Source organism: Euphorbia lathyris, chromosome 3, assembly GCF_963576675.1.
Source record: "Euphorbia lathyris chromosome 3, ddEupLath1.1, whole genome shotgun sequence".
Lineage (NCBI taxonomy): Eukaryota > Viridiplantae > Streptophyta > Magnoliopsida > Malpighiales > Euphorbiaceae > Euphorbia > Euphorbia lathyris.
The window spans coordinates 37,273,227-37,286,276 of record NC_088912.1 but is presented as its reverse complement, the minus strand read 5'-3'; the positions used below and the strand labels follow the sequence as shown (position 1 = coordinate 37,286,276).

Below are 13,050 nucleotides of genomic sequence, written 5' to 3'. Positions count from 1 at the left end.
CATTATCATCTCCATCATCATTCTCATTGTATGCTTTTTTTTTAATATTGAAAATGTTTTTCTTAAACAAAAAATCAGGATTATCCCAGTTTTTGGTTAGACTATTGGATAATAAGTATCAGATTATTGCATTTTAAAAAATTCAACATGATCCAAATCAAAAGCCTGTTGGGTTCCTGATCCGACAACACTAGTGTATATAGGTTTCCTAAAATACAACCAACTAGTGATTTTTTTCAAGGTTACAAAAAATTTCGGTAAATATGGATCTATCAATTTTCAAGGTTAACTAAAAAAAAGGTTTTTATGGTAAAAAATTCATTCATTTCAGTGATTTCACAAAAAGAAAAAGACGAAAACAAAGGATCTGTTGAATTTCAAATAGTAAGTTTCACTAATAAGATACGAAGACTTACTTTCTAATTCTTTAAGAGGTTTATCTAAAAGATTGGCGATATAACTAGGAAGCCGTTTTAAATACCACATATGAGTTACGGGGCATGCCAGTTTGATGTAGCCCATTTGATATCTTCGTATCCGAGAATCAACAAATTCGACCCCGCATTGTTCACAAAATTTAAACCACAAACCTAGATAAGATTTACAATTGAATTTTCATATCATCTACCAATAAGGTTTAACTTTTTTACTAAGTGAGGAATTGAACCCCAAACGAGTTATCAACTCTTTATAAGGCTAGAGTAAAGGAGAATGCAGAAGTGCTCAGTTTCCTCTATTTTGACCATGTTGAACAATGAAACAATACATTTTTACTAAATAAATTCATCAGATCAGAAGGCTAGTTCATCAATATCTTTAACAATGAAATTAAATGATAAATATCAAATAGTATCTTGAGAGATTCTTGGAGCATCAGTCACTAGTTTCAACAGCTAGAGTTGGTAAAATCGCTGTAGCTTCGCCATTGAGAACCAGAACCCCACCATTCTTGAAGCACTTTGTTGAGAATTTTGCACTAATCAACATAAGAGAAAAACACTTGAATTTATCATTCTACTCGTCTTTTCAATTGAATAAAATGGATTCAATGCTTAGAAGCTTACATATATCTCTGCTTGTTTTCTCTTATGTTGATGGCTTCTACTTCACCAGTAACTTCATCTCCAATATACACAGGACCCTTAAAATGCAAGCTTTGAGAAGCATACACTGCTCCTGGCTATTACATAACTTTCTTCAGATATTCATGATATATTGCACAAACGAAAGAAAAGAGCCCATAAATCAATAAACTTACAAAATGAGATGCAATTATCCGAGGAAACAATGCAGCAACAAGCATTCCGTGAACAATCCGATCATCGAATCCAGCACTCCGGGCAAATTCAGAATCAAAATGAAGAGGATTCAAGTCGTGACTCACCTTTGAGTATTCTATAACATCTTCGTTTGAGAATACCCTATTCTGCCTTAATATGTCTCCAGTTTTTAGCAGATTCGCAGCTGTCGCCGAGTAGCATCTGGCATTGGGGACGGTCTTCGAAAGAAAACTCTTGATCATCATCATCACCATCAAAAGAATCTCTGAAAAGGTAAAGAAAATCCAGTGAAGGATAAGTTGTTTCTGTTAGGCATTTTAACAAACACTTCAAATGCTACCTGCAAGAGAATCGTACTAAGCAATAAACGGTATCGTATCACTTCTTAATTCCTTTTCGAAACGAGAAATACCTTCTTGTTTTCTCGGTCTCTTCTAGGCTCTACCGTCTGAACTGTGTATCTGGCGAAGAAGAAGCAGAAGAAGAAGAAAGAAATGGTAATAAGTGGTAATGGCTATATAAGAAAGTTAGCAAGTGAAATAGGTGACGCTGTAAAGAAAACAGCAAGAACCAGAGGGAATGGATGGTATACACCTCACATGGCAGCTGCTTCTCGAGCCATGGCAGAACGAATTCCACTAGCTGATTTCATTGTTGAAGTCAGGGATGCTAGGGTTTGTGTTCTTTATCTTATTACTCTCGTATTTTCTACTTTATTCATCCGTCCGATAAGTGTTCGATAAAATGTCACTCTCAGGTTCCTTTGTCTTCAGAGTTTCAGCTGCTCACGAATTGCCTTCCTCCCTCTCACCACATCATAGTGATGAACAAGATGGATCTTGCTAATCGGTCTCAACTTAAGGCAAGCTACTCCCTTTTCACAATCTATCTAGTTTTACATTCAATTTTAATGCGTATCCTTTATTTTATAGGATTGGATCAAGTACTTCGAACAACCAAACTGCATTTCTTTTTCGGTTAATTCTCATAACAAGGACAATGTCAAAGAGGTAATCTTCATTTTAAGCTCTCTTTGTTCTTCTTTGCATTCACATCTTATAATGGGTAAACTTTCTGTAGTTCCTCAACTTCTTGCAATCCCAAATCAGAAAATTGAAGAACATTGATAATACTGCTGGCCATACCATCACAATGATGATGGTTGGGATTCCAAATGTTGGCAAGTCAGCCTTGTGCAACTCTTTGCATCAGATTGGAAGGATTAGTGCTGCAGGTAATTAGTCCTTCTGAAATTTCTATTCGTTTCTCTTTTCCTAGTAAATTCTGAAAACATTTGAGTGGTTTTCTTAGAGAAAGGGAAGTTGAAGCATGCAAAAGTGACTCCACATCCAGGAGAAACAAAAGATATCAGCAGCCTCAAGGCATGTAAGCATTCTTTAATTCTGATACTACGACAATAAGAACTAAAGGGGGAAAAAGTTCAATTAGCAACCCATTTGATTCAAGATAATAAAATTCAATTTGTTATCTATATATTTCATGTATCTTTACATCACATCTCCAGTAAAGGAGAAGGTAGCGTTGGATCTATTCTGTTTTTGTTTTGGGAACCGATTTCATTTTCAGAAGGAAAAGAATATGCTTCAAAAGAGAAATGAAATAGCTGGTTCTTTATAAAAGTTGTGAATAGTTCAAACTAGGAAATACTTGTTTAGAGTTTTCAGAATTGTTTTTTAGATAAGCTCAAAAGTAAATGCGAAAAACTAAAAAAAGAAAATGCGTGTATGATAGTTGTTCCTGATATATAAATGACTCAAATTCACATTTATGTTGTCCAGATCGGTAGCCATCCCAATATCTATGTGTTGGACACCCCAGGCATCTTGCCGCCTCAGATTCTTGATGCCGATATCTGTTCCAAGCTAGCTATAACAGGTGAAACTATGGCACACTTCTCAGCCCAACCCCCAATATTTGCTGCTCCTTTATTCTTTGTTTTGGACTCAGACGTTCTTTCCCTGCTTTCATATGCAGGAGCAATTAGAGATTGCTTGGTTGGAGAAAAAGAACTTGCTCAATATTTTCTGGCTATCCTCAATCTCAGTGATGAATATAAGAAATGGGCAAAGTTGTCCACCCATGGAAACAATATATCATATATAGACCACAAAGCAGAGTGTTCAAGTGAAGGACACTCAGGCATCAAACGAAAGACGCTCACAGATCACACTCAGGTAAGAGCTCATCTTTTTTATATATCAGAGCTTTTCTTTCTTGATATATGAGGTAACCAGAATCACATGAGAGATATCTTTCCCAATTTTAACTGCCCTTATTAATCCTTTACCATCAGGCTTTATATATAGACAATTAATTTCACTACGTAGCACGAAAACAATAATACTAGAGAATATGCAGTCTTGCCTATTTGTGGTGTTGAGACATAGTCTGGTGCAATGAAATTAATAAAATTATTATTCATTCAATTAGTTGCACTTTACCAATTTGTTATACCAAGTGATTCTATACCAGTTTAGCGTTCCCACGGTCATTCTAAATGCTCGAATATTATTCGTTTTAATGTAGGATATCGTAGTTGATGAAGTTCGGCGAATTCTTTATGAGACAATTTCATGTTTTGATGGTAAAGTGCAAAATGAAGTGGGCATGGAGCAGCTTATAGAGATGCAGTTTAAAGCACTGGAAGAAGCCTTTGAGTTGCCTAGAGAAATAGGGGATGAAGCTCATAGTAAGGTAGCTACGAAATTGCTTAATCTTTACCGTACTGGGAGGCTTGGACACTTCACTTTAGATCCTCTTGCATTTACTTCCCAGGATACAGCTCTTCTATAATACAAGATTAGATTAGAAACACACACAATAACGAAAACTAACCTTTTTTTTAGGATAAGGAAAGTAAATTACTGCTAAAGTGAATTATTGTAATTCTTTTTAAACACAAAAAATATATTGATTGTTTCTCTCTCTCTCTCTCTCTCTATATATATATATATATATATATATATATATATATAAAATACTGTGTTTTACTACAAATCTCTACTTGTAAACTTTGCTTATGTTTGCAATTAGGGGAGTTTTTTTTTTCTTGGTACATGCATTAAAAGCTGATAAATCTGTTTACTTTGCATTATTCCTTGAAGCTTGAAAACTTCAGTTGTAGCCATGCTACCTATTGTCAAGTAACTGGTGTGCTGTTTTTAATGAACATAAGACATGCATGCCCCTCTCTAATCAACAGTCTAATTGAAAAACATGCATGGGAATGGCATATTCATGTAGCAAATTCCAATATAGAGCTGGTAAATATTCAAGATTTTAGTTACATTATATAATAATTTCCACGAAACAAAATCTAACAGCATTCTAAAAGCGAAAACGATATATCAGAAACATTCCCAAGCAACATCCTTCAAACAGAAAAAACAGGATTACACTGCCAATTACCAATTCCTCACCCAATCTGTCAAACTACCAACATTTCTACTGATGTCTTCAATAGAATCACTCCTTAGTGCCACAACAATGTCTTCTGAGTAACTGTCTTTTGCCTCCTCTAAGAGTATTTGGAATATTTCACACTCTACATTGTTCGATATCTTCTTCTGCGAGTAATCCCTATAAAACATGGTTTTATTTTACGGAAACTTTTTTCGGTCAATAAGAATTTTTTGTCCCCAAATCGCACCTCCATATCAGGCCTCTATATATGCAATAAGTAAATGAAAGGGAAATTAGTTACCTTTTACTCAGCCGATCATACAAGAAAGAAGTTTCGGTTTGAAGCACCACAACTCGATCAAACCATCGCTCAGGAAAAAAATCACAGCCATGGTAGTCAACTATGTTTCCCCCTTCTTGCATAATATCTTCAAGCTCATCACATACCTTGCATAGTCACAAGCTTTTACACTCAACACTTTTGTCATTCAATTTAATATCACAAACTTCAACACATCCCTAAATAATTTTGCTACTTATATATGAATTGGTGCCAAACCATGCCTAAACTGAGGTAAGATAACATAGAAACAAATAGGATACCAGGTCCTCGTTGATGACATGACTTTCAAATTGCTCATCCCAACCGTCATGCAAATTCTTCTCTCTAACCAAATCTCCTATATTGATGTGGCGGAGCTGGGTTGCTTCTGCTAGAGCCAATGAAGTCGTGGTTTTCCCAGTTCCAGGTGTTCCTGTTATCAGTATATTTGGTTTACTCCTCTTGTTGCTATCTTGCGCCATGACAACCACTATGAACTTGCAGAAGGAAAATTTTGTGGCTGATTACTCTGCTAGGGTAACAGATTGAGATATTCAGAAATAGTAAATAAGAGATTTAAACCATCTCATAACATATACACATAGCACACAAAATTTTTACTGTCAAGATTGTAGAGTTTAGGTATTTATAACAGATTTGATTAATAATTTTTTGGATATTTTACATTAAATATAACCATAGATAAAGTTCATAAGCAGAGATTTATTTATTTTAACATACATTTTTGTAATATAATTGGGGGACTAAGGAATGAAGATGCTGAGTTTCAAACTCAATACAATTTACCTCCATTTTTGTGCAGATGTATCAACTGAGCTAACCCATTAGCTTTTTTAAAAATGCATTTTGAATTAACGTGATTATCATTCATACAAGATTAACTATTTTTATTTAACAAGTTTAGACAAATAAGATAGTAATTAATTAGGGGTGAGCCGTGAGCAACAGCGAAGCAAGCGGAACCACATTAACCAAACACCGTTTTAGACATTAGGGGTAAAATAAAATTGAATATGAGGATGTAAAATATAATGCTGTAAAATATTTCCTGATGTTGCATTGGAAAAGATAATGTTGCCTTTGTTCGTGGAAATGGAAATGATGAATAAAGCATTGACATGTATGATAAACAAGCACATAAATATTTTATTTATCCAAGTAAAATAAAGAAGTCCACATCATATAAGTTCTAAAACAAAACTACAACTACATCATGGTCCTATGATCTAATCCTCCTTGGAATCATCAGCATCCACGTCCAAGGCAGCTCCCGAAGAGGAGGCACCATACCGACGCTCCATGGCCTGAATCTGTGCTCGAGCCTCTGCCAACTCAGTCCTGCTATCCAGCAAGTCCTTATGCTTCCTCGATAGAGCGTTCTGCATTTTACATAAATTAGGAGTCATAAACATGCTTATATATACATACATATATACATACATGCATACGTTCATAATCGTATAATAAGCATGCTTACCGAGAACCGGACATTTTCCAAGAGAATAAGACGTTCCATCCCACGGAGGAGATGAGTCATCCTGACACTAGTGGATCGAGGGATCTATCTCAAGCAAAAAGTCAATAAATTAATACGAAAAGCAGCCAAAATAAAGAGATAAAGTGGTGATGATCAAAACTCACATGAGTGGTAGTCGATGGGTCAAAAGATGGCTGGAAGGTCGTCACTTGAGGCACCATCACAGTATCTTCATTACCGTCAAGACGAGAAAGTTGGAAACTGGTGTGCAAAGGCTCAGTCAGCTCCCCTATCACAAAGTCTAACATCGGAGCATGAGTCCTTGAGCCGGAGGCAGGTGTAATAGTAGTATCAAAAGTGGAATCGGTGTCTGATCCAACACTCTGAGCAAACTGCTCAACTCTGGGTCTCCATCTAGACTGTGCATTTGCAGATTTATCAGTGAATTGACTCCCTGAACCATCAGACATACCACCACCTTGATCGGTGATCGACCTTACCTTCCTCTTCTTCCCCTAGGGACAAACAAAAAAGAATGCACTCAAGTCACCAACAATAAGGTAAAAGATACATGTACATGTATGACTAATGCAGGTACCACTCACTGTATGAGGAGCAACGGAAGGACTATTAGTGGAAGGCTCTGGAACCGGGGGTGTGATCCTCGGGCGAGCAGGGAGAAGGCTCGTACAGAAGGTAGGATAGTCGCCCACCACACTAGATATTTCCACACCAACCAAGTAGCGACTAAGATCGATCCCTCCCACAAGCCCAGAGATCCACAACATATTTTCGGGAGGCGGCGGTGGCACAGGTCGTGCAATAGGGCCCTTGGTCCAATCCCGGACCCTCTCTCCCAAATACCAGACCCAGGAGTAATGACACTCCATCAGGAACCTTTTATACATGCGAGATTTGGCACCGATCATCACCGGGGACCACCCATCCTCCTCACCCCACGGGTCGACGCAGACCTGGTGCAAAACAAATAGAAAATTAGACAACACCGTCAGGTAAAAATAAAAGTGTACACATGTAATCAACAACAAACTCGGATATGTGTAGTTACGTTATCCCAGTTCAGTTGACAAAGCTCCTCCCTCGCATCGTCGGTATTGGAATGCGCCAACCTAGACCAGCTACTGTACCACCGCTTCAGATGCGGGAACTTCTTCACCCGGTCCGACAAGATAGGAGGAGAAAGGAGACGGTACTCGAAGGCCCATATCTGTGGAAACAAAGGAAGCAATCAGTAAAGGTAGTAAATAAAAAAGGAAAAAATATATACATGATAAAAGAGAGAAGGTGGTTGAGTTAAACACACAAACCTGGACGATAATGCTGAGCCCTTTTACCATTCTTACCCCATTTCGGATGCACGTGTCTAAGCCGTGTATTAGATGAGCAAGGCCAGCTGACCCCAATCGTAGGAGGGAACCTTCGATAAATCTGCTAGTGCGGAAAGCAAACTCAGACATGCCTCACTCGATCCCATGGTGAAGACCGTCGCGGATAGAGCGACTAGTATCACTGTTTGAGCGCACTGCTCCACCTGCTTCACATCAGTAGGGTCTATTTCCTGCACCGCCCACCACTTCTTCAAAGCCTTCAGTTGTATATGCTTGGACGGGAATGGGTACCCAATCAGCTCAGTGATCAATTCACCGTGCAAATCGTCGTGGGTGAGCCCCAGATCCCAAGGCAAAGCATCCCCTTCAAAAGGTAGGCCAGTAATGGCGGAAAAATCGACGGTTGTAATTGTCATCTCCCCCACATTTAGATGGAAGGTGTGCGTTGTGTCCATCCAACGCTCAATGAGGGCGGTCAGGGCTGGGGGGCTAGTAATTGGGGTCCTATAGGGAATGATCTCCATAAAACGATCAAAACCGGTCTCTCGAACTCGGTTCTTCACGATTAAATCAAGTTTGTTCCACCATGTGTTGAGATTCTCCACGCCTCTAGCAGACCTGTTGTTCTCGCTCGGCTGAAAAGAATAGGACGATGCAAAACAAAACATCAAAGATATGAAGCAATAAAAATTAAGCAATAGAGAGAAAAGCAAAAAAAAAAAGAGGGGAAGGACTAACCAGATTAGAACTGACGTGTGAAGCCACATCGAAACAAACAGGGACGGGATCCCCGTACTTTAACTTCCTTACGACAACCCCATGGGTCCTACCGTTCGTAGAACCAGCAGGAACACGCATCATGGACGATAGGTCTACGACCCTTGGGTCTGGAAGAGAAGGTGGTATGGAAGAATTATCGTCCATTTTGTGAGAACGGGTGATGTAATCGCTTGAAATTAGTGTATTTTGATCTATAAGATGTTCGATTTTAATTAGGAAGAAATTTAATGATTATTAGCATATAAATGATTTCTTAAAAAGAAATTAGTATATAAATAAATGAAGAAATTTTAACACTCCGGACTTATAAAAATCATGTTGAATGTCACTAAAAGTTTCCATATAAATGATAATAATCATAATGTCTTTCGATTATCATTATTATTTAACTTCCATATACTCCTACATGCCTTTCTTTAACTAATTAGACCAACAAGTCATTATCAATATCAAAAGTAGTTAAAAAAAATGAGCATGATTTTTTTTAGAGAAAAAACCGTTGACATCATGATTTGAAACCATGAATATGATAATTTATAGTTGAAAATAGAATAAGGGATGAATCTACCGGTTGGAAGGGATTTGAACACCCATTAGTTGTTAGAAAACTATAACAAATTTAAAACTTTAGAACCTTTTGGTTCAACCGTTAGCTAAAAACTGTTGTTATTAGCTTTTGTATATAAAACTATTGTATAAATCTAACCAAACAACATATTTTATATGGTTTGGAGTCAAAACATTGATAGCATTTCTATATATATATATATATATATATATATATAAAAAGTAAAACGCTACTGTTTATGTATATAAACTAAAACTATTGTATAAATCTAACCAAACAACATATTTTATATGGTTTGGAGTCAAAACATTGATAGTAAATCATGAATCTGTCACTGAAAGGAGATGCTTAATGATATTTACTAAGTCCCCATTCAGTTTTGGACAATCAACAATGGATACTCAAACATCCATACTCTCCTAGATCTGTTCCAGAATATTAAGAAAATCAATCTCCTTCAATTTCAAATATGGATAAAAGAAAAGAAATCCAACTTTGAATTGGAAAGCATGCATGTAATGTAAATGTAATTACAATTTTGAGAAGAAAATGTGCCTCTTGGCTCCTACCTATCCCTTTCCTATGAGCGTCAAAACGAAGGAGATGAAGAATTGGTCTTTATATAAGCAGGAGGAGGTTGTTGAACATGTCCCTCTGGACCGTTGATTAACTTGTCCTATTTCTATCACCGTTGATTACAATCGACTTGGATTGGTGCCTAAATTTCCTTTTTTTTTATTTCCCTGTAATCGGTTCCTAAATTTATGTATTTTCGTTAGAGCTGATTTATTACTTTTATATATTTACTTTTTTTTTTTGGGAAGATTTTGTATATTTACCTTTAAATAAATTAAAATATACATACAAGTTTTTTTTTTATATATATATATATATATACACTACATAAGAGTATTTCTTCAAAAAAAAAAAAAAAAAACTTTAAGTATTTAAAAAAAGGTCACAAAAATATTGTCATCAATATATATGTGTAGTTTCTTCAATTTAAATTTAATCTTAAACTCAATCGGTATATTTTTAAGCTAGGACTCTCAACTCGTTTAAATTAGAAACTTCAAGTTAAAATAAAATTGAATATGAGGATGTAATGGGTTTAAGGCTCTCTTCACCACTAGCCGACGAAATATTAAGGCATAGGTTGTAAAAGTACATGCAACTCAATTACTTAAAACACAATTTTAGTGTTACGATTTAACTTAATAGATAACATGTCATTTATGGATTGACGTATATATTTTTTGGTTGGGTTAGGGCTAACATGTTAACCTCAATATGACACGAATATTTAAACTATTATTATATTCTCTTATTTTTTAGAACCGAATGATATGCAATTGGTGCAGAATAAGGAACAAAATATATGTGTTTTATAATAATGTCTGAAATTGATTAAACTTGCAAACGTTAGTGGTAAAATTGTTCTTGGCTGTCAATGTTATGTGTAAAATTGCACCGTTTTAGACGTTAGGGGTAAAATAAAATTGAATATGAGGATGTAATAGATTTAAGGCTCCATTCACCACTGGCCGAAGAAATACTAAGGCAAAGGTTGTAAAAGTACATACAACTCGATTACTTAATACGCAATTTTAGTGTTACGATTTAACTTCATAGATAACATGTCATTTTTGGATTGACGTATACATTTTTTGGTTGGGTTAGGGTTAACATGCAAACCTCAATATGACACGAATATTTAAACTATTATTATATTCTCTCATTTTTTAAAACCGAATGATATGCAATTGGTGCAGAATAAGGAACAAAATATATGTGTTTTATAATAATGTCTGAAATTGATTAAACTTGCAAACGTTAGTGGTAAAATTGTTCTTGGCTGTCAATGTTAAGGGTAAAATTGCACCGTTTTAGACGTTATGGGTAAAATAAAATTGAATATGAGGATGTAATAGATTTAAGGCTCCATTCACCACTGGCTGAAGAAATACTAAGGCAAAGGTTGTAAAAGTACATACAACTCGATTACTTAATACACAATTTTAGTGTTACGATTTAACTTAATAGATAACATGTCATTTTTGGATTGACGTATACATTTTTTGGTTGGGTTAGGGTTAACATGCAAACCTCAATATGACACGAATATTTATACTATTATTATATTCTCTCATTTTTAGAACCGAATGATATGCAATTGGTGCAAAATAAGGAATAAAATATATGTGTTTTATAATAATGTCTGAAATTGATTAAACTTGCAAACGTTAGTGGTAAAATTGTTCTTGACTGTCAATGTTATGGGTAAAATTGCACCGTTTTAGACGTTAGGGGTAAAATAAAATTGAATATGAGGATGTAATGGATTTAAGGCTCCCTTTCACCACTGGCCGACGAAATACTGAGGCGTAGGTTGTAAAAGTACATACAACTCGATTACTTATTACGCAATTTTAGTGTTACGATTTAACTTAATAGATAACATGTCATTTTTGGATTGACGTATATATTTTTTTGTTGGGTTAGGATTAACATGCTAACCAGAATATCACACCAATATTTAAACTATTATTATATTCTCTCATTTTTTTTTTTTTTTTTTTTTTTTGCACACTTCACTTTAGACCCTCTTGCATTTACTTCCCAGGATACAACTCCTCTATAATACAAGATTAGATTAGAAACACACACAATAACGAAAACTAACCTTTTTTTTAGATAAGGAAATTAAATTACTGCTAAGTGAATTTTCATTTGTCAGAATGAAATACTTTGGTCTGTAAAGTAAATTACTTTTTATTTCTGCAAAATTGAATTAGAATAAAACCTTAAAATAAAAAATTTCAAGAATTAATTGATATTTTAACCAACTTTAATGTTTCAACTTTTTAGGTTTGATGTCATTTAGGTTTTAATTTTTCATGAGAGAGAAAGTTAATGTTTAGAGAGAAAACTCTACAAATGATGATTTTGAAAAATAAAAATGTGATTCCATAGTAAATAGGGAAAAGTACAAAAATAAACTTTGTGGTTACGTCTGTTTTCGATCGGCACCCTTGTGGTTTAAAAGTTTGCAAAATGGTACCACGAGGTTCATTCCGTTAGCAAACACGGGTCAAATTGACTAACGGTGTTAAAAATCAAATGAAAAAGAGTTAATTTAACCCTTGTATTTATTTATTTTATAAATTAACCACCCTTATTATCTAATTATCACAAACTAACCCCAAAATAAAAAATAAAAATCAAATACACCATCTTCTCCATCTCTCTTTAATTTCTTTTCTTTCTCTCTTTTCTCTTCTCTCTCTCCTCTTTGTTAATTCCTCTTTCTAAAATCAATTGAATTTTCATGTCTTTCTATATAATCTTTAATTAATTTACTGCTCTAAATCAAAATCTATGACCAAATTAAAGATTTGATGATAGCCATTTTCCAACAGTTCCTGTGCAGGTGGAAAGTGGTTGTGGTCCTTCACTCCCATTGAGCTGAGGCTCCGGCACCTCCATGAAATTTTCAGTACTGAGATTAAAAGCAACAATCACGGAGGCGCTGGGCGTGGGTAAAATCCGATCTCGACTCAATAACCAATGCAAAGCATCACCAAGAAGCATACCCATTTTGTGATCAGCACCAAGAATATAAGACATTCCTGATGTCTTCTTCCACGAATTTGTTTCAGGTTGTAAATCATAGTTTCATAATTCATTATTATAGTATCGCGAAGAACACCCAATATACTGACCACAACCTTATAATCGTCACTAACAGGATCATACCCAAACCCCAATGTCCAAGTATTCCAGTCTAATTTTTTCTTAGTTTTGGGGTGAAGAGGCAAAAGTGGTAAAAT

General features: G+C 35.4%; 3 protein-coding genes across 3 annotated transcripts; 1 reads left to right on the top strand and 2 right to left on the bottom strand.

Moving 5' to 3' along the window:
- Positions 1 to 702: 702 nt before the first annotated feature.
- Positions 703 to 1,534, bottom strand: LOC136221682 (3-hydroxyacyl-[acyl-carrier-protein] dehydratase, mitochondrial). The gene is made up of 3 exons (XM_066009098.1): positions 1,259 to 1,534; positions 1,065 to 1,180; positions 703 to 976 (listed from the first exon to the last, which is right to left on the bottom strand). The coding sequence occupies exons 1-3, from the start codon at positions 1,532 to 1,534 to the stop codon at positions 874 to 876; spliced, it is 495 nt and encodes a 164-aa protein (XP_065865170.1). The 3' UTR covers positions 703 to 873.
- A 240-nt stretch (positions 1,535 to 1,774) lies between these two features.
- On the top strand, positions 1,775 to 4,226 carry LOC136221680 (DAR GTPase 2, mitochondrial). The gene is made up of 8 exons (XM_066009097.1): positions 1,775 to 1,954; positions 2,038 to 2,142; positions 2,213 to 2,290; positions 2,361 to 2,514; positions 2,592 to 2,662; positions 3,080 to 3,176; positions 3,276 to 3,475; positions 3,828 to 4,226. Exons 1-8 carry the CDS (start codon positions 1,775 to 1,777, stop codon positions 4,092 to 4,094), a joined length of 1,152 nt encoding a protein of 383 aa, XP_065865169.1. The 3' UTR covers positions 4,095 to 4,226.
- Positions 4,227 to 4,535: 309 nt separating this feature from the next.
- Positions 4,536 to 5,575, bottom strand: LOC136223640 (adenylate kinase isoenzyme 6 homolog). Its single transcript, XM_066011755.1, has 3 exons — positions 5,307 to 5,575; positions 5,005 to 5,150; positions 4,536 to 4,880 (listed from the first exon to the last, which is right to left on the bottom strand). Exons 1-3 carry the CDS (start codon positions 5,505 to 5,507, stop codon positions 4,706 to 4,708), a joined length of 522 nt encoding a protein of 173 aa, XP_065867827.1. The 5' UTR covers positions 5,508 to 5,575; the 3' UTR covers positions 4,536 to 4,705.
- Positions 5,576 to 13,050: the final 7,475 nt, after the last annotated feature.